The following is a 21,533-nucleotide window of genomic DNA, read 5'->3' on the forward strand; positions in this document are numbered from 1 at the left end:
TCCTGACCAGACTGGCTTCCAAAAGTGATCCTCAGATCTCAGCCTTGTGAGTAGCTAGGATTTGTTATGGGCACAAGCTACCCGCAACTGGAAATATTTGTCTTATTTAAGGGGGGGGGGGATGGTGGGGGTGTGTGTGTAACGAGGCTTGAATTTGGGGCCTGGTGTGTGTGTGTGTCACGAGGCTTGAATTTGGGGGCCTGGTGTGTGTGTGTGTGTGTGTGTGTGTGTGTGTGTGTGTGTGTGTGTGTGTGTGTGTGTGTGTGTGTGTGTGTGTGTGTGTGTGTGTGTGTGTGTGTGTGTGTGTGTGTGTGTGTGTGTGTGTGTGTCATGAGGCTTGAAGTGTGTGTGTGTGTGTGTGTGTGTGTGTGTGTGTGTGTGTGTCATGAGGCTTGAATTTGGGGCCTGGGCGCTGTCCCTGAGCTCTTCAGCTCAAGGCTAGCACTCAACTTCAGCCACAGCGCCACTTCTGGCTTTTTCTATGTATGTAGTCCAGATTTCCAGCCCCATTTAAGAACAATTTTATAATCAATTGATAGTACTTTGAAAAGTTCCACTTTATTTTTAAAAGCACAATTTGGGGGCTGGGCAGGTGGCTTAGTGGTAGAGTGCCTGCCTTGCATACATGAAGCCCCAAGTTTGATTCCTCAGTACCACATAAACAGAAAAAGCCAAAGTAGTGCTGTGGCTCAAGTGGTAGAGTGCTAGACTTGAGGCAAAAGGAGCTCAGGGACAGCGCCCAGGCCCTGAGTTCAAGCCTCAGGAAGAAAGAAAGAAAAGAAAGAAGGGAGGGAGGGAGGGAGGGAAATGTATATTCCTCAGTATCTAAATCATAAAATTTATTTTCTGAGGATCACAGTTCAGAAGCCAGCACTGGCAGGAGAGTCAGTTAAGATTCTTTTTTTTTTGGTCAGTCGTGGGGACTTGAACTCTGGGCACTGTCTCTCAGCTCTTCAGCTGAAGGCTAGCACACAACCACTTGAGCCACAGCACCACTTTCTGAGTGGTTTATTGGAGATGTGAGTCTCACAGACTTTCCTGCCTAGGCTGGCTTTGAACCTCAATCCTCAGATCTCCTGAGTAACTAGGATTACAGGCCTGAGCCAGCACATCTGGCCAGGTAAGATTCTTATCTCCAATTAAATCACAGAAAAGGCTGGAAGTGGAGCTCTGGCTCAAATGGTAGAGTGGTAGCCTTGAGCAAAGCAAACTCAGAGACAGCACCCTAAATTCAAGCCCCAGGACCAGCACATGCACACAGACACAGACTATACACATACACAAATATGGATGTGACGCCCAGAATATTGAGCTACGCTTTGACCCCATTTATTTGTTTTTAACTTCATGAAAAGATCTTCATCTCTTCTACTTAGTTCTACTTCTTGCCTGAGAGTACCCTAAGAACTGCTGTGTTCAACATTCCTTTGGGAAATTTTATACTGGCCTCCACGTGAAGTCCTGACCTCTATGTGAAGTCCAAGTAGAATTCATAAGGAAAAAAGAAAATAAAATTGATCCATTGTGGTAATAATCCTGTCTGTACTGCAAGAATAACATTCCAAAACAAGCTGATCTACCTATATTTTGCACGTAGGTAAAAGTATATGTATGTAATGTCTGTTTACTACTTCAACTTCCAAATTTTATGACAAATATGGTTAGTAAAGACACTAATAACAAAAGCATATTACATATGAAGTATAGTCCAAGTCGTATACTAACCTCATTTTTTAAATTATCTGAAGCATTCACCGCAGATTTTGGATCATCTCCATCTTGTTTACTTGCCGAAACTTTTGATTCAAATTCTGATTTTGTTATCTTTCCTTTGCCATGTGAAGATGACACATTCTCTATATGCTGGCCAACAAGGCTATTCAAAACCCAAAATACATATTAAAATACAAAATACAACTTTAGCTAGATACCAAGTTTTGTTTTACCCCTCAGGACCTCCAGCGTGCTAGACAAGTACTCACTCTATCCCCTGAGTCATGGCCCAGCCCTTTCTGCTCTAGTTTGCTTTCTTTAGATAAGGGTCTTGCTATGTTTTGGCTTGGGCTGGCCTAGAACTGCCATCCTCCTATCCCTGCTTCCCAAGTAGCTGACATTACAGATAACAAATTTTAAACACTCAAAACTATGGCAACTACCATGTACAAAAAAACCGATCAATTACTTTCAGTCATAAAGTAGAAAGTATGCACTCTATCTCTATGCACTTCAGTTATTACACACGCAATTCTAATGGTGGAAGAGCTAAGGCAGGAGACCTTCAGCTAAGGCTGAAGGTCAGGCTGGGCAACACAGACAAATCTGTCTTGAAAATATAAACACGTACCCCACACACATACATAAATCAATGAGAACTCACCTTTCCGGTGGACTTACAAATGCAGGCGGCCCGACTGAAGCGTCTGCATCAAGGGCCTCACCAACATCACAATCCGTTTCAGATTGTTCAGATTCACTTGGCTTATCTAGTGGTAGAGTACCAGATTTCTCTATTTCACTAAAGATGAAACAAACAAACAAAAAAGACCATGTGGCCATTTAGAGACCATAATGTAAGTTGGAGATGTTACTCATGATTTCAGAAACAATCTAAGCCTAAGAAAAAATAGTTCTGCAAAATGTTTTCATGGTGGTCCCTGCCTGTAATCCCAGCACTCATGAGGCTGGAGCAAGAAAGTTTGAAAGTTCAGCCGGGCACCGGTGGCTCACGCCTGTAATCCTAGCTACTCAGGAGGCTGAGATCTGAGAATCGCGGTTCAAAGCCAGCCCGGGCAGGAAAGACCGTGAGACTCCTATCTCCAATAAACCACTAGAAAACCGGAAGTGGCGCTGTAGCTCAAGTGGTAGAGCGCTCGCCTTGAGCTGAAGAGCTGAGGGACAGCGCCCAGGCCCAGAGTTCAGGCCCCATGACCGACAAAAAAAAAAAAAAAAAAAGAAAGTTTGAAAGTTCAAGACCTTGCTCAGACTACTTCTTTTAAGTCAACTGCTTTTGTTTTTTTAGAAAACTAAATTTAGTGGAAGACTGCTTTGGCTATTCAAAGGTGGTGTCTTTTATGTTTCTATTTGAGTTTTAAGATTCATTTTTCTATTCTGTGAAGGATGACGCTGGGATTTGAACCACTGCTTGAACAATTTATGCTAATAAAATTTTTAGAATTCTTTAAAGCTATTCTAAATATACCATTCCCAATATTAAATTTCTGTCAGGTAATACATTAATTCTTCCAATATACAGCAGCAAAAACCACCTATTATCTCAATACCTCTCAGTGAAGTTCTAAAGCATTTTTAGAATTCCACTTTAAATTAAGACATGGCATTTTGCTTTGTTTTTTGGAATATTGATAGAGTACATAACTCATTTTCTAAAGCAAAATAACTTAAGCTTCATTTTGAGCACTCAGTATGTTTCAAGAAGACAAAGACACACTATGAAGGGAATACCAGTAATACTTACTGGAAATACATAACTTGGAATTTGTATTTTAGATAACTATAGACTGTTTCCCTAAGTACAATCTCATGTTGCTTATACTATATAAAAAGTGTAATCCTAGCCTGTAATCCTAGCTACTCAGGAGGCTGCGATCTGAGGATTAAAGCCAACCTGGGCAGGAAAGTCCCTGTGAGATTCTGATCTCCAATGAACCACTCAAAAACTGGAAGTGGTGCTGTAGCTCCAAGTGGTAGAGCACTTGCCTTGAGCCAAAGAGTTTAGGGACAGCACCCAGGCCCTAAGTTCAAGCCCTATGACCAACAAAAAAAGATTTCATGGCTGAGATCTAACCAACTACATTAAGCAACCAAGTAAATAAATCCATTTTAAGTTAATTATATCCAAAACCTAACACATATATACACAATATACAGGCATTAAATTACCTAGTTAAGTTTATGCTATGTAGGCTAATCACATTTGAGTATTAAACTGCTTTGCAGAGAGGACTGGGTAGTAATACAGTCATAATATTGTACATACATGAAGAGAGAACAGGGTAACTTGAGGGAATGGTGTGGGATAGATGGGAGAGGAAAAGATGGGAGTGTTGACATGACATGCTGAACTGAAACGCCATGCACCACCACTTAGAGACAATTAAATTTAATTTAAAAAAAATTTTAAAAACTTCCCTACCATTTAGAAGTTCTCCCCTCCCCCTCGTACACTTTTCAGCAACTTACTCAAGCTTTGAGATCTGAGTGGTTTCTGAGGTAGATGAGCTATTTTCAGTATTTTCGTTGCTCACAACTGTACTGGAAGAATCTTCATGTAAATCAACTGTATGGAGTGTCTCAACCACAGACGGGCTTAACTTTTCTGACTCTGTATGCTGTATTAAAAACTCCAGTTACATTACAGTTAAGATTAATCAATTATCTCAACTGAACAAAAGTTTCTAGAAAGCTAAAAAGTGACCATAAAAAGAATGCTTAAGTGCTGTGGGTTTAACTCAGTAACAAAGTACTCGCCTAGCATGCACAGACCGGCCCTTGGTTTGATCCCCAATACCACAGGGAAAAAAAAAAAAAAAGAATGGTCAATATAAAACATGTATTAAAAAGAATCCTTTCTTCCGGCATTACCATCTTAACAAATACATTTCATGGTGCTGTGGCTCAGGTGGTAGAGCGCTCGCCTTGAACTGAAGAGCTCAGGGACAGCACCCAGGCCCAGAGTTCAAGCCCCACAACAAAAAAATAAATTAAAATAAATTTAAAAATACATTTCATATTAAAATACAAGCTCTGTACATTTCATTCAACACTTAACAGAGCGCTTGTCCCTGTCTCCTTCCCTAGTTCCTACTTTGTATGAGAACTTTAGATATTTCGGTGACTACAATTAATAAACACTAGTAGCAACTAAGAAATCCTATACAAATGTAAAAATACAACCCAGTCATCAACCCTAAAGAGTTTAGAAAATGGGCTGGGAAGGTGGCTCAGTGGTAGAGCGCTTGCCTTGCATGCTCAAGGCCCTGGGTTCGATTCCTCAGCACCACATAAGCAAAAAGAAAAAAGCCGGAAGTGGCACTGTGGCTCAAGTGGTAGAGCGCTAGCCTTGAGCTGAAGAGCTGAGGGACAGCGCCCAGGCCCAGAGTTCAGGCCCCACGACCGGACCCTCCCCCCCAAAAAAAAAGTTTAGAAAATATCATGTATCAATAAACAATACAAAATATGTACAAGTAGTATGCTAACAAAACACACAATTCTTGGTGCTCCCTCAGTGTCTTAATACCCTGGGGTCCATCCAGGCCTGCCCTGCCCTAAAACAGAAATCTCTATTGACCACATATTCGCATGGGAAGCCTCTATCAACGTATCTTTCCTATACCCACTCTAAATATAGTCAGTCATTTCCCTTGTGCTATCCTTCCACTGCTCACTGTACAAATGGGCTTTTTATCACAGCACTGTAACTTCTCAATTACTGGTATCAATTACTGGTATCTCATCTTTATACTACCAATACTTTAGTTAAGTAAGGACCATGAGCTTTGGACCTTCGTATTCCCGGCATCAAATGCAGTACACAAAATTTGGCATGTATTTTATACTCAACAGTAAGTCTCAATATAGACTGGGCTGTGAGGCAAGTACTCACTATCCACATGTGGGTCTTGGCTACTCTAGGAGCCAGCACAGGTATAGAAGACACACTGAATGTTTCAAAGTCCTGAGTAAGCCTCGACCAAGATACAAGTCTAGAAAATGAGTAATGGCAGGACTCTTCGGGATATTTATATGATTTTAAGGGCTATAGACATCACTTTTTCTTACTTCTATGTATGAGATAATTTGACTAGTATCTTTCAAAATCCAACAAAATGAAATTAACAAACCTGAGCTATCTGAAAATCTGAAGAGCTATTACAATGAACCAAAAGGGAACATAAGAATAAATTTGACCTCATACCTAAGAATTTACTTCAAAGAGAATTATCTCATTTATTACTATATCTGTAGCTTTATATTTTCTCAAAAGCAATACTACTGCCAAGTAAATACTTTTAAGTCCCAGGGGCATTCTATTAACTCGTGAAGGACTTTGGAACAGTCTGTTACTAAAAAGCAAAGCAACATAGCTTACTTGTACATCCACAATGTAGTCATCTCTTAATTTATTTTCTTGAAGAGTAGGTAAATGTGAACTCGATTTTCCCGATAATTCAGCATTACTAAGTCCCTCACTTTCATCCTATATTGCAACAAAGGAAAAAAACATGAAATTGTTTTACAAAAGTCTTAAAAAATATTAAAGCCCATATCTTTCTATATGTAAAATCAAACACGTGTGATATGTATTAAAATGTATAATACAGAGAGTTGAAGAACTTCATTTGATTGGTAATAAGCACGTTAGTCCTGCCATGGAGCACTATGGGTCTTCTGAGTAACTTCAGCTGGGTTTAGTGGCTCACGCCAGTAATGCTAACTACTCAAAAGGTGAGGCTCCAAAAGGGACAAAAACCTCAGCAACCCACATCTCAACCAATAAAAGCTGGGCACAATAATGCATGTTTGTCATCCCAGCTACACAGGAAATACAAATAGGCTGGCCTACACATAAAAATAACAAAAAACCTGGCTCACGTGGCAGTGTCTGCCTGGCAGGTGCAAGGCCTCTTCAAACCTATTATCACTAAAATTAAAAAAAAAGTCCTTTAATACATATTTAACAGATGAACAAAATTTCTGTTTTGACACTAATTCATTTAAGTTAGATTTCTTTGTCTTTTTAAATGTTTTCTAGAATGTAAGGTTCACAAAAGTAAAGTTAATATTTATCTAAAGCTATGTAGCACATAGAAGGTATTCAAATGTTTGTTGAAGACAGTTTTCCCCATGTAATACTTTTGTTTAAATTCATTTCTACATTTTGTCTTCAAATATCTCACCAAAGAAGTGAATAGATTTTTTAAGTTGTACAAAAATTACAATACTTTTGAGAAAAATTTAGCAATCCTTTAAAGTTTTACAAATTATATTCAATGTAAATAAAAAATGTAATCCAACCAGCACCAGTACCTAACACCTAGTTACTCAGAAAGCTGAGATCTGAGCACTGCAGCTCAAAGCTATCCTGGACAGACAATTCCCCGAGATTCTTATCATCAACCAACCTGCAAAAAAGAAGTAGTGGAATGGCTCATGCCAATGTTGAGCAGAAAAGGCTGAGTGTGAAAACAAGATCCTTAGTTTAAGTGTCAGGACCAGACTAAACATAGTAATAATAATAATCCGGTCTAGGGGGCTGGGACGGTAGCTCAGTGGTAGAGCGCTTGTCTTGCATACATGAAGCACTGGGTTCGATTCCTCAACACCACATAAGCAAAAAAAAACACCAAAAAAACAAAAAACAGCCAGAAGTGGTGCTGTGGCTAAAGTGGTAGGGCGCTAGCCTTGAGCTGAAGAGCTGAGGGACAGCGCCCAGGCCCAGAGTTCAGGCCCCACGACAACACCCCCACTCCCCCCCCTTAAAAAAATCCACTCCAAATACCATGCCAAAACATACCAAGCATGTAAATGTTTATACATCTGTGCACTGCACATATACGCACACTTCAATAGAAAAGACTGAAAAAAGTCCATCGATAAGGAAATAATAAATCATAGTGTATCTACATAATGGAACAAAAATGAAGCCAGTATGAACATATCAACATGAAAAGGAGATACTAGAAATATCACTAGAACAGTGGGATTACAAGTTTTGTGACATTTTAATGGAAATGAAATTATTAATTTATTTGTAAACATAAATGTGTATCTTTCCACAGAAAAATATCTGAATATTTTCCCCAAAATACACTAAGGTTCTTTTAGGGATGAATAACATATAAATATGAATATTTTTGTAGTCATACGTATTACTTTTATGTTTTAAAATAAATACACTGAAGTCAGACAGCAGCTAAATTTAGCCAATTTTTACCTTTCATCATTTAAAATAGTAAAATAATGATGTTGAGATTGTTAAGTTTTGGGGGGGTTCTATGTATTCACTGTACTAAATTATACAGAACAAACTACAAAGCCACCAGCTGCAAATTCTACTTATAGTAATCAATCAGTTCTAAGTGTTTAACTTGTAAGAGGAGCTTTTTTTAGCCATATTTTAAGTATTTAGAATATTAAAAAGAGCAGTATTTCTTATTTCTTTGAACATGCATTATTTTCTCTTTGCTGCAGACTAAAGATGTTTGCTAAATTCTACATACTAGCAACAAGTATGTATTTCTAAACTATCTTACTTATACAAGCAAATGCTTTGTAGTATAGCAAGGAAAAATATAAATATCTGCCAAAAGTTGTAGCATAATATATTACTTTCATTCTAAATGTTTTAAGACAGTTTTTAAAAAGCTGATACACAAATTACAATGTCTACATTAGGTACCTTTGTCAGGAATTGTACATCTTCATTTTCTAATGCACAATTATCATCTTGAGAGTAATATGATGCTGAAGCTGAAGAACTCTCTTTACAACACACGTGCCAACTGGGAAGCCTATGAACACACACCACCAGCAATGTCAACCAAACAAGAGAAAAGAATAAGCTGTTCAGTCAGCATAGTCCCAATTATGAGCAAGAACTTCAGACCATAAAAAAATACATTCCCATCCTACCATACTTATAAGAAACATAGTAAACTGGGTGCTGGTGGCTCAAACCTGTAATCCTAGCTACTCAGGAGGCTGAGATCTCATGACTGAAGTTCAAAGTCAGCTCAGGCAGAAAAGACCCTTATTTCCAATTAACCACCAGAAAACCAGAAGTGACACTGTGGCTCCAAGTGGTAGAGTGCTAGCCTTGAGTGAAAAAGCTCAGGGATAGCACCCAGGCCCTGAGTTCAAGTCCCACAACCCACAAAAAATAAAATAAGAAAAAGGAATGTAATATTCTAAGAAAATATAAAGTCTTATTAGTATTCCAAGTAAAACATTATGAATTCTAAGAAAGTATAAGAGGAAAAACCACAGCAGCAGTATCTGATAATTATCATTATTACCAAATATAGAACACAGAAAGCTTTCAAAATCTATACGAATTACAACAGAACTATATTAGCAGTACACAATAAAAAGAATCAGAATCCAATCAACTGCAGTACAGTAATAGTTAAAACTGATGTTAATACAATTATATTTGAGCCAAGTACCAATGGCTCATGTCTATGATCCTAGATACTCAGAAGGTTCAGATTTGAGGACTGGAGTCCAAAGCCAGCCTGGGAAGACAAATCTCAAACATTCTTATCTCCAATTAGTCAGAAAAAAAAAAAAAAAAGTGGAACAGATAACTCGGCTCAAGCAATAGAGTGCCTGCCATGAAGAGCAAGAGGCCTTGAGTCCGAGCTCCACTACTAGCACTACAAATAAGTAGGTATAAATAAGAAATTAACCACATAAGTAATTATCAGCTATTCTGGAGGCTGAGATCAAGAGGATCACGGGGTTTTATTTTTTTTTGGGGGGGGGGTTCCAATCGTGGGACCTGAACTCTGGGCCTGGGTGCTGTCCCTCAGCTCTTCAGCTCAAGGCTAGCACTCTACCACTTGAGCCACAGTGCCACTTCCGGCTTTGCTTATGTGGTGCTGAGGAATTGAACCCAGAGCCTCATGCATGCAAGGCAAGCGCTCTACCACTGAGCCACCTTCCCAGCCCCGAGGATCACCATTTAGGGCAAGCCCTAGCAAAAAGTTCACGAGACCTATCTCAACAAATAAAAAGTTGGGGACAGACAATGGTGTGTACCAGTCACCCCAACTACATGTGCAGTGTAAAAAGGAGGATTATGAGTAATCATGAAGTATAAATAGGATGATCAGGCCAAAAAGCAAGGTATCTGGGTAAAAGATGAAACACTAATCAAAGTGTAACAAAAAGCAAAAAGAAAACCACTTACATTTCAGTCACAGTTCTCCCACTTAGTAGTTTTATTCCTGAACAAACTTTAAAACTTGTATGCCTCAACACTAACACTGGAAAAAGAAATTATGGGGAAATGGAATAAATGCATGCCCTTACTATGTCTTGGCCTGGCACAGAATGTACACTGAAGTGTTGTCAGCCCAAAGCCTTTCAACTTTCTCATTTTCTACTTAGTATCATTCAACCTCTACAATCTACTTCCTCTGTACCAATACAGTAGGTCAACATTTAGCGCTCCGGCTTCCCACAGGAGGCTGGCCTCTGAGCATGGCTTCTTCCTGAGGGCCTCTTCTCTCTTTGGCTTGCACACTATGTGACTCCTCCTATCCCTAGGGCTCCCTTCCAAGTCTCTTTAAGACATGCTCATTTCTGCTCACTATTTAAACCCTGGTGCGCCTCATGTTCTGTTCTGAGTCTTGCCTTTATGATCTAAGTGGGAGACTTCATTTCTCATAGTTTTTAGCTGGTGGCTACAAAAACTTTTATTTTTTAGTTCTGTTTTCTCCTGACTGGTCCATTCCTTCATATACCTGAATGAAACTGTTAGTGTTTTCAATGAATAAATCTTATTTAGAGGTTTCCCTTTAAAAGCTGGATTTCTCTTCCTTCATCTTCCAAGACATCTCCCAAATTAAATCCAGAATGGAACCGTCTTTTTCCAAATCTCTTCCCCTATATCCTTGTCCCTACTGTGTACTACTGTTCTCTATGCAATCCTCAACTTAGAAACTTGAAAAATCTGTGCCTACTCCTTTGCCTTCACCCTCCCTTCACTATTTGGTGTTTATTTTACTTAAAATTCCTTCAACCCATTTTTGAAGTCCCACTATGACTTAGGGAAAACCATTACCTGTGAGCAACCAACAGTCCTCCCTACTTCCTATCTTGTTACCTCTGTAAACCAATCCTTCACAATACCGCCAAAAATCTAACACCAAATTAACAGACCCTCACTTCTTTGACAAAACTCAAGCTTATCTCCATATACTGAAAACCCACTCACATTCTGCTAGTAAGTCTTCAGCTTTGTATTTCTTGCCATTTTATCTCACTTCATGCTTCAGTGATACAGATTTCTACCCCCAGTTCTTTAGCAAATTCTGTAGTCTTGTACCCCAACAATGTTCTTTTTCTGCTCCCATTTCTTTTTATCCAAAATGTCCCTAAATTGTTATCATTCTTTTCTCTACTTGAGAATTGAGACTCTGTTCATTTCTACATGCTAGAGGTTGGTGGTCTGTCTCTAAATTCTCATAGCCATTTAGGAATCTCTATCTGAATATTTACTATACACTGAAATTAACTGCTTACTTTTGTTTCCCACAAAACAGTGAGCATCTCCAGGGTAAAAAACTAACTGCCCTGTCACCAGCATGTGACACACTGAGTACTTTTCCTGTGACTACGGTCTGAAACAGCTTTTGGTAAGTGAGAGCTCAGTGAGAAGATTTCATGGTCAAAGAATTGAACTGGGCAGTGCAGGTTTGCTTCTTAAAACCAAACTCAGATCATATTCCTACTATAGAAATATAGTGCCAGCAAGTTTTTTAAATGCCCAGACATTTGACAAAAACACAGAAGTTGGGCTGGGAAGGTGGCTCAGTGGTAGAGCGCTTGCCTTGCATGCCTGAGGCCCTGGGTTCAATTCCTCAGCACCACATAAGCAAAAAGAAAAAAGCCGGAAGTGCGCTGTGGCTCAAGTGGTAGAGCGCTAGTCTTGAGCTGAAGAGCTGAGGGACAGCGCCCAGGCCCAGAGTTCAGGCCCCACGACTGGACCTCCCCCCCCCCCCCCCGCCAAAAAAAAAAAAAACACATAGAAGTTCCACTAAGTATTGACAGACTTGTGAGAAACAGGTGAATAATATGGATGTCAAAGCCAATTTGAACAAAAATGGCAAATGAAACCAAATAATCATTGCGCTTCCAATACATTTGCTCAATGGTATACTACTTTTTTTGGCATCATAATGTTATACTAAAGAAAGGTATTTTTCTTAATCTAGGATCAGTTTGGAGCTTAAAAAAAAAAAAGTACGCAGCTACAAACTCTGGGCTCATGTTTGCTCAGCTGGCAGTTTACCACTTGGGCCAAACCTCCAGCTCTTTTTTCTATGTAATATGGTTGATCTTGAGCCCATGGAGAGCAAGCTGGCCCTAGATTTCTCCAAGTTCACATTTCTTTGCCTTTAATTCTTACAGGTCCAATGGCAGGGAACAAAAGACATGCCTTTGTAGAGGGTTCCAGCTCTACTTACAGACTTTTTCTGCTCAGGCTGACCCTGAACCACCATCCTCCCATTCCCAGCCTCCTGAGTACGTAAGATTACAATCATGAGCCACTGACATTTTTTAAGTTGATTTTTTAACTGCTTTGGCTATTACTACGCAACAGCGTATTGCCACCTTTTTTTCTTTTTTTCTTTTTTTTTGTCAGTCGTGGGGCCTTAACTCTGGGCCTGGGTGCTGTCCCGTAGCTCTTCAGATCAAGACTAGCGCTCTACCACTTGAGCCACAGCACCACTTCCGGCTTTTTTCTTTTTGCTTATGTGGTGCTGAGGAATCGAACCCAGGGCTTCATGCATGCAAGGCAAGCGCTCTACCACTGAGCCAGCTTCCCAGCCCGCACACTGCCACCCTTTTTCCTTTCTCTTTCTATTCTATTTGGTTACCTCCTCAGTTCTAAGTTGAATCACATAAAACTGTTAGCTTAGCTGAAGGCCCTATGTTCTAGTGCTTGCTTCCCATGAAACCTCTCAATTGACTAGTTATGATCTTTTATATTTACTTTGGTGTAAAATTGATCTTGGCTTCTAGTTTCTGTAGGACTGGGTTCAGCCTTGCTGAACTATCCCACATATCAAATTCTATTAGAGTACTAATCATTAAATTGGCATATAATTTCAATAATCCAATATGGGAAAGTATTTATTGACCAATTTATGTTTGTTCTGTTTTTATATCTTAACCTACAATTAAAATTATGGTTAAAAAATAATAAAATCCAAGGGACACTAAAGAAATATATGGTCTATACAAGTGACCCTAACAGATGCTGGAAATAAACAGTCTACAACGCTAACAGATGCTGGAAATACAGTCCACAACACTAACAGATGCTGGAAATAAACAGTCTACACTTACTTGATATACTAGTTTAAGAAGTAGTCTGAACTGTATTCAGTCTAAAAAACTCAAGTTGTAACACACTTTTAATACATGTACTTTCAGTTCAAAACTAGAAAGACAGTCCCCAAATAAATTAGGACCAAGTTAACAGACTAGCCAAGCTAAAAGGAAAAGTTTATATACATAACAATGGAAAGTACAGCTACAAAAAGTAGGTTTGGGGTAGACTTCAACCCTGTAACCTTTGATCTTTTAGTGGGAAAAAAAGCTTTTAAAGGAAGTGTATCAAAAAACTGAGTATGAGGCCACTAACCATTAACTAACTCTCTTTAGTAAAACTTTTTTAAATCTCTTCTAGCTATCAAACAAATGTGTGAGAATTCAGTTACCAGCTCTCCAAATGCTATTTCTACTTTCAAAGTTTATGAATCACCTCTCTTTTAAAAACAATGTCTTCTCTCAGTTTTCAAGCTCTTCAATTCAGCCTTATCTAAGCTATTTATACCACTGACTGTTTAAATAACCTCCTTAATGCTTTTTCCATCTGTTTCCAGTTTCTTCCTTCTTTCAAAGCTTTCCTTTACTGAGTACCTTTCTTTATTCTATTTATCTGAAGAATATCAATACCTTTCAAATGACAAATACTCTGCTTAAAAACTGATTGCACGTATGACAACTTCAGCCCAAATCTTGTCTGCATTCAGGTCCGCACTTAAGTGCCTGTACAATGCATCTGGCTTGGATATTCTATTCTTCTCCAACTAACAGGTCCATAAAAATACTCCGCCAACTCTTCCATTTCTTTTTTGAATACTATTATTCTTCTTACTCTTGTGCGCACATGCACACACACCCACGCACACCCACACTTCTCTCTCTGACCTTATTTCACAAACTGACCATTGTAAACAAAATTTATTCTCTCAACTATAAGATACTCCAAGAAATCACTACTTTTTTGGGGGGGGTGGGGGAGGGTGTCTATCAGCTGTGGGGTTTGAACTCTGGGCCTGGGCGCTGTCCCTGAGCTCTTCAGCTCAAGGCGAGCGCTCTACCACTTGAGCCATAGCGCCACTTACAGTTTTCTGGTGGATAATTGGAGATAAGAGTCTCATGGACTTTGCTGCCCAGGCTGGCTTTGATGCTTGATCCTCAAATCTCAGCCTTCTGAGTAGCTAGGCTTACAGGCGTGAGCCACAGGGCCTGGCTAAGAAATCTCTATTTTGTCTGCTAGAATCCTGCAAAGATGCAGCACACGGAAGTCTCAGTAAAAGTCTTGATATTGAAATGGATAGCAAAAAGCAGGTATTTAACAAGAGCTAGTTAAAAGCAAACTAAAACAGCTCTTGAATTTTACCCCAATGCTATTGCACTACTACATTGCCAATTTGCCCACCTATCACCAAACCAGATGATTTACTTCCACAAAAATTGTTCTGTTAATGTGCCCTCCTCTTCTCTGATCAAGTCTGTCTTACGACAAACCATAATTATTCTAATTTCTTTTACGTATTTGTCCCTGTAAGTGAAATTTATCTGGCACAATGATGACATATTCCCAAAGTGCCACTTCTCTTGCTGGCTCTGCAAAACATGTCTCTTGCTTCTTCCTCAGTCCTGTCTACTGGCTACCATTCGCCCACTTCAAGAACAGTGCCTCTCCTTCCTTTAACAACTGCCACCTGCCCACTGCAGGCACACACGCATGCCTGCACACGCGCGCGCACACACACACACACACACACACACACACACACACACACACACACACACACAGCCATTATTCATATTAGACGCATCAACACTCTTATTTCTTCTCGTGAAGCATACATACAGGTAATTTTCCTAAGCCAAATTAAAGCTTTCATGGCGAATCTACCCCTCGTTTCCCCTTACTGTACTAATCTTTAAAACTGTAACTCACCAGGCATTCTAATCAAACCTCATAAAACATTAGGCATAAAAAGTTGATTCACTTAATCCAGTAATATTATTTAAATTGAAACAAAAAAAAAAAACCCACCATCTTACTAAATCATAATGTAAATTCAAGTCAAGAGTCCTGAAGTGGGAAGGTGGCCCAGTGGCAGAGTGCTTGCCTAGCATGCAGGAAGCCCTGGGTTCAATTCCTCAGTACCACATACACAGAAAAAGCCAGAAGTGGCACTGTAGCTCAAGTGGTAGAGCGCTAGCCTTGTGCAAAAAGAAGCTCAGGGACAGTGCCCAGTCCCTGAGTTCAAGCCTCAGGACTGGCAAAAAAAAAAAAAAAAAAAAGAATCCTAGGCATGTATACTTCTTTTTTTTTTTTTTTGTCGGTCATGGGACTTGAACTCTGGGCCTGGGCGCTGTCCCTCAGCTCTTCAGCTCAAGGCGAGCGCTCTACCACTTGAGCCACAGCACCACTTCCGGTTTTCTGGTGGTTAATTGGAGATAGGTCTCTCCTGCCCAGGCTGGCTTTGAACCTCGATCCTCAGATCTCAGCCTCCTGAGTAGCTAGGATTACAGGCGTGAGCCACCAGCGCACGGCATGTATACTTCTTTTAAGGTCTTCATGAATATAATTTTAGTATCTATTCTCTCTAGCTCAATCCACGCTAAGAGAAAATGACACTAGCCACAAGCCATCTAGGCAGTACAGTATAGGCAGAATACTGGTTACCACAAGCTCACAAGGCAAGGCTACTTTAGGTGCTGGCTCTGTTCCTGACAAGCTGTGAGAACTTGGACAACTTAGTTAACTTCCACGCATCTCTCTTTATCACTCCAAGAAAGTGTTTATGTCAAAAAGTGTTTATGTCTGTCCCACAAGAGACACAGTGAGAACAAAATGGGGAACTGAGAGATTAGCATTCAATGAACGTTCACTTCAAGAAGCTGAGGGACGGCACTCAGGCCCAGAGTTCAAACCCCAGAACTGGCAAAAAAAAAAAAAAAAATTAAAAATACAAGTAAGAAATAAAAATTAAATAAATGTTCACTATTAGGGCAAAGAAAAGACTACTTAAGTTTTATACTCTTTCTACTACTATAGCACAGGCATCTATAATATAACAATACAATGCTTAAGTCTCATAATTCTTCTATACCTTTCACTATACCAAACAATATTTCAAATGAATTTATAGATTCTTATTTCTACACTCTGACAAACCAGGAATCTTCTCCTATTCAACAAACTACTAAAGAAATTACTGTGAATGAATAAGAACTTACAGAATAAAACCTACCAAGACATCACTCTATGCAGGTTATGTATTTTCCCAACAGATTACAAATACTGTATAATAATTAGTACAATGAGCCATATTAGTGGTATACTTTCTAATAAAATTAGATGTTACTTTTATGTAAAATGTAAATCATTTTAACTAAAAATTCATTGAAATAATCAGGTCCTGGGACTATAAGGCATAGATTAGTTGTAGAGCACTTGCTTAGCATGTGCAGGGTCTGGGTTCAATCTCCAAACACAAAAAAAGAAAGGAAAAGGGAGAAAGAGAGGAAGGGGGGAAGAAAAGGAAGAAATCAGCCATTAAAAAGACTCCTTTTAAAACCTCTTTCATATTTATGTAACAAATATATCCCAAAGGATTAGCTTACTTACACACTGAAAATTCTTATAAACAATTTCCCACTTCTTTGTGACATGTGGAACATTCATTTTGAAATTACTTCAGGGTGTTGACAAGTAAATCTATTATCATTAGACCTGAAATACTTCTTCACTCAGAAGTAACAGAATAACTTACAAAACATGACCAATCAAAAAAACAAAAACAAAAAAAAAAAAAGAAGAACACTCAAGGGTAAGTTAAGTGCTGATAATCTTTTGTCCTTTCTCATTTTCTGCCAAATACCCGTTCCATTCTGATATATTCAAATGCTTAATAACCTAAGCAGGTTGTGTTGAAGCACATCCAACAATTATAGATAACCAAGCATTTCTTTGTCACTCTTTGGGGACACAGGTTCTCAACCTTTACCCAAAGATGTCACCGTCATCCCACAGCCCTTTTTCCCAGGCAGGCAACCGTGGCTTCATCTGACACTCTTCAGAAAGACCCACTGCTTCATTCGGAATGAACTGCAAGGATAAAACACCTTCCTAATGTCTTTCATATCAAGTTCCACCAAAAAAATCATTAGAAAAAAAAAGTTAACTGATTTGGACAAGGCTTAATTTATTACTTTTCTTCCTTTGATTACTTACTGCTTTATTCAGAAAATAAGTTTAAAGACTTTAACAAGTTACGCAGACAAAAAAATTTCTTTCAGGATGACAATATAAATTTTCAATTTTTCTATTCATTACCTCAAAAATGTAACAAAGGTTCTTTCTGCTTATGCAAATTAAGAAAACACTAGAATCCAGCAAAATTATTAGAGAAAAGGCAAAAAAAAAAAAAGAGTGCAGAGATGTAATGACAAACGAGAAAATAAACCTCTTTGGTTAATGAAAACTGAGCTATTTCAAAGATAAAAATAAATGCCAACACTTTGATTTAAACACCTGTCAACTCTCTCCTCCTGTGACCACCTACAATGCCCTGCCTCCAAAGTCTGTCCCCTCCAGAAATTTTATTCTACATAGCATTCTGAATGGACTCTCTTGTTCTTTTAGTTAACCTATATCTCTTGTTCATTCTCATCCAGCTTATAAAAATCACAGTTGATTAGAAAAACCCTTAAAACTGTAGCTCTAGCCATCATCTCCCTCTCCATTATTCTATACTCTGCCAAAAATACAATTTTCCCATCTTGAACTATCCATGATAAAAACCATTTACAGATGAGAATAAATTATCCCAGGTCATGCAATGAGTGATAGGTACTGTACTGGATAGAATATTCTTTGGTTTTCTTTTATGTTTATCACATGTGCCAAATTAGTCAGAATTGGTTAATGTCAAATGCTTCCCATGAGTCTAAATTAATATTTATTAATTATTATCCAAGATGTTCCTTTGGGGTGCAAAGTGAAAATATTTGTTTAGTCTAAAAAATAAGTAAAGCTTTATTAAGATTAATATAACTTACTAGAAAGTCAGCTGTGCACACATGAACTGCAGTAACTATAGAGATAAAAATCTAAGAAAAAGGGGCTGGGAAGGTGGCTCAGTAGTAGAGTGCTTGCCTTGCATGCATGAGGCCCTGGGTTCGATTCCCCAGCACCACATAAGCAGAAAAAGCTGAAATGGCTCTGTGGCTCCAGCCTTAAACTGAAGAGCTGAGGGACAGCGCCCAGGCCCAGAGTTCAGGCCCCACGACCGACCACCAAAAAAAAAAAAAAAAAAAAAAAAACCTAAGAGAAAAGTGGAAGCTCCCCAAGCAGTAATAACTCAGTTAAATAGATTTAGGGATTAATTATCTATAACTTAACTGACGCCCATGGAGAATTAAAAGAAATTCCACAAAGACTACAAACATAAAAATACAAGCATGAGCCAATAAAAAAAAAATGACAAAACTACTTGTTAGTAGAAAGTAGTCCTCATCTACATTATGATACACAATAATCTAAGAGGTCAACTCACACTGATCCCACTAAAAATTATTGCTACTTTAAACAAAAGGTACTATTAACAAAAAAGTTTTCTTTCTTAGACATCATACTCATAATTTATTATATATTCTAATATACTAACATCGTGTTGACACATGTATATAGTCATCAACAATTATGCAAATAAAGTGCATGAGTAAAATTGTATTTATTAGGGGCCACCCTCAGAACATCCACTGTTTAAGACATGGATCAAGTCTTTTTTTTCTTTAGGGCGATGAGCAACCTTCCCAGTTCACCCGAAGCTGAACAAGAGCTGCCCGACTACCTCACCATCATTTCAATACTGTACTTTACGCAGTAAAAGAAACTGTGGATCTCAGTTAAGGCTGAGACAGGGAGGTTACCTTGAATTGTCTGAGTGAACCCCATATAAGCACCAGAGTACTTAGGGAAGGAAACCCAGAAGAGATCGGTCACTGATGAAAATGAGGACTGAAGCAAGAGACTCAAGTTATGTAAGGAAAGAGATACAGGATCAGAAAACCTCTAGAAACTGAAAAAGTAGAAATGGAATTCTCCTCTGCAAACCTCCAGAAAATCAGTCACGTTGACATCTTAATTTTGGATCTATCATAAGACTGGTTTTAGACTTCTGATCCTAAAACTTGTAATATAATAAAAGTGTATTGTAAACCATTTAATTTACAGTAATTTGTTACAGCAACCATAGAAAACACAGAGCTTCTTGAAAAAGGACAGTTTCAGTGTAAAAGGAGCTGGTCCCCCGATCACTGGGTTTTCAATGCTCATCTGAAACAAATTAAGAATGATAAAAATGTGATGATTTTACAATGAAACATAGATACTGTACTCTTATTGTCTTACAAAACTCTCATGTATTATCACTTCCTTCCCTTAACAACTCTGTAGAAAACAAATAGATCAGTTTTAGCAATCTAAGGTCATAAGAACTAAAGTTCCAAAGAGTTATAAGGAGACCTATCTAGTTAGTGATGGTATCTTGTCTATAATACAGCCTTGTAGTCTACAGTGAAAATATGACTGTAGTCAGAAGTCTGTATTATGAGTCAGACTGACGAGGTGTTCATCTCAGTTCCAAAACGAATAGCTGATTAACTGAAGTCAAGTTGCTTAACTTCTCTACTCATCTGTTGAATGCAAAATGAAGTTCGTAATATCTTCTAAAGTTGCTGTAACAATTAAAGGTCTTCAAAAGTATAAAGTACACACCGTATGTGTGACACTGCATAGATGACATTACATATTAACTCATATCTGCCTCTGCACTGCATTTTATCTAGAATGCCCTGTGTTATTTAAAAATCGCTTACCAAAAACCCCCACAAAACTATAGCAACCAGAATGAATGAGACTGACAGGAAGGATTTTCTGTGGAGGTAACCGAAGGTTAGTATTCTAGGCTGGAAAGGAAAAGGCAGAAGAAAATCAAGATCCATACAGTTACGACAGTACAAAATGGTAAATTCTGATTGCTGGAAGACTGTAGGGGGAACTTGAGAAATCAAAACTCTGTTGGACGAACACACACACAACATGCCCTGCGCAGAAGATGAAGGGGGAGCGTACGACTCACCCCAGAGCCTGGGACTTGATTTCACGTTCACTCCACCAGGCGGGAGGAGGGGGGGAGGGCGGGGCGGGGGGGGGGGGAGGACCAGGGAGGACGGGGAGGAGGGGGGGAGGACGGGGAGGAGGGGGGGAGGACGGGGCGGGGCGGGAGAACCGGGGAGGCCCCGTCGGTCGGAACCCACCACCCCCGACGGGGCGTCCCGCCCGCCGAGCCCCGCCCGGAATGGCGGCGGCCCTGCCGAAGGGAGGCGCGGGGCGGGCGGGTTGGGTCCGAGCGCCCCCCCTCCCGTGCCCCCCCCGCCCCGTCCCCCCTCCGCCCCGTCCCCCATCCGCCCCGTCCCCCCTCCCGTCCTCCCTCCGCCCCGTCCCCCTCCCGTCCGCCCCGTCCCCCTCCCGTCCCCCCTCCCGTCCCCCCTCCCGTCCTCCCTCCCGTCCTCCCTCCGCCCCGTCCCCCCTCCCGTCCGCCCCGTCCCCCTCCCGTCCCCCCTCCCGTCCCCCCTCCCGTCCTCCCTCCCGTCCTCCCTCCGCCCCGTCCCCCTCCCGTCCGCCCCGTCCCCCTCCCGTCCCCCTCCCGTCCCCCCTCCCGTCCCCCCTCCCGTCCTCCCTCCCTCCCGTCCTCCCTCCAGTCCCCCCCGCAGCCCGGGGCGCGGCGGCACTCACCAGACCAGGGAGCACAGCCAGAGGCAGGAGAGCAGGGCCGCGGCCCGCCGGTACCTCCTCATCGTCGCCGCCTTCCTCCGCCGGCCGCACGGCGGCTCATCCTCCCGGCGGCCGCCAAGATGGAGGAGCCGCGGCGGGCGCGCGAGGTCGGGCCGGGCCGCGGGGCCGCTGCTCGGCGGAGCGGGCGCGGGCGCCTCACTGGCGGGCTCCGGGGACCGCCTCCGGCCGCGGCCGCCCCATCGCGCCCCGCCGGCCCCGGCTCCCGTCCCGTGCCGCGGACGACCAACGGCCGCCCGGTACCCGCCGCGCCGCAGCCAATCGCCGGCGGGGCCGCGACACCTCACACACGCCGCGCAGCTGGAAGCGGACGCGTCACCCACGTCGCGCGGCGCCGCGCGCCACGCCCACCGCCGCCCGGGCCACGCCCCCTCGCCGTCCGCGGCCGGGAAGCTGAGGGGGGCGGGGGCGGACGCACAAAGCTGGGGCCGCGCCGCGGCCGCCGCGCTCCCCGCCCCGCCCCACCCCCGCAGGTCCCGCCTACTTACTGGCGCCCTTTCAGGAAGTCCCGTGACTCTCGGGCCTTCCGAAGGCGGAAGACCCGGCCCGTCACCCTGCGCGCGCACCTGGTCCGCGCACAGCCCCGTGGGAGTTGTAGTTTACCTCCTCGGAGCTC

At 41.3% G+C, this 21,533-nt stretch overlaps 1 protein-coding gene and 1 non-coding gene across 8 annotated transcripts in view; both read right to left on the reverse strand.

The window, feature by feature from the left end:
• The window catches only part of LOC138819708 (SUN domain-containing ossification factor), a 66,132-nt gene extending 45,131 nt beyond the window's left edge, over positions 1-21,001 (reverse strand). For 4 of the 7 annotated variants that reach the window (XM_070011236.1, XM_070011233.1, XM_070011235.1 and 1 more), the window contains exons 1-6: positions 20,861-20,995; positions 8,420-8,531; positions 6,110-6,217; positions 4,201-4,349; positions 2,378-2,515; positions 1,726-1,876 (exon numbers count right to left, since the gene is read on the reverse strand). In XM_070011236.1, coding sequence (XP_069867337.1) covers positions 1,726-1,876; positions 2,378-2,515; positions 4,201-4,349; positions 6,110-6,217; positions 8,420-8,531; positions 20,861-20,922 — 720 coding nt within the window. In that variant the 5' untranslated portion in view covers positions 20,923-20,995. Of the gene's footprint in view, positions 1-1,725; positions 1,877-2,377; positions 2,516-4,200; positions 4,350-6,109; positions 6,218-8,419; positions 8,532-20,860 lie in introns of all 7 variants that reach the window. The other 3 variants (XM_070011234.1, XM_070011232.1, XR_011369582.1) reach the window with 2 other exon arrangements.
• On the reverse strand, positions 12,067-12,197 carry LOC138819741 (small nucleolar RNA SNORA38). The gene has a single exon (XR_011369595.1). It is a non-coding gene; the product is annotated as a small nucleolar RNA SNORA38 (small nucleolar RNA).
• Positions 21,002-21,533: the final 532 nt, after the last annotated feature.

This window comes from Dipodomys merriami, unplaced genomic scaffold (assembly GCF_024711535.1).
Source record: "Dipodomys merriami isolate MVZ:Mamm:240054 unplaced genomic scaffold, mDipMer1.0.p SCAF_81, whole genome shotgun sequence".
NCBI classification, from domain to species: domain Eukaryota; kingdom Metazoa; phylum Chordata; class Mammalia; order Rodentia; family Heteromyidae; genus Dipodomys; species Dipodomys merriami.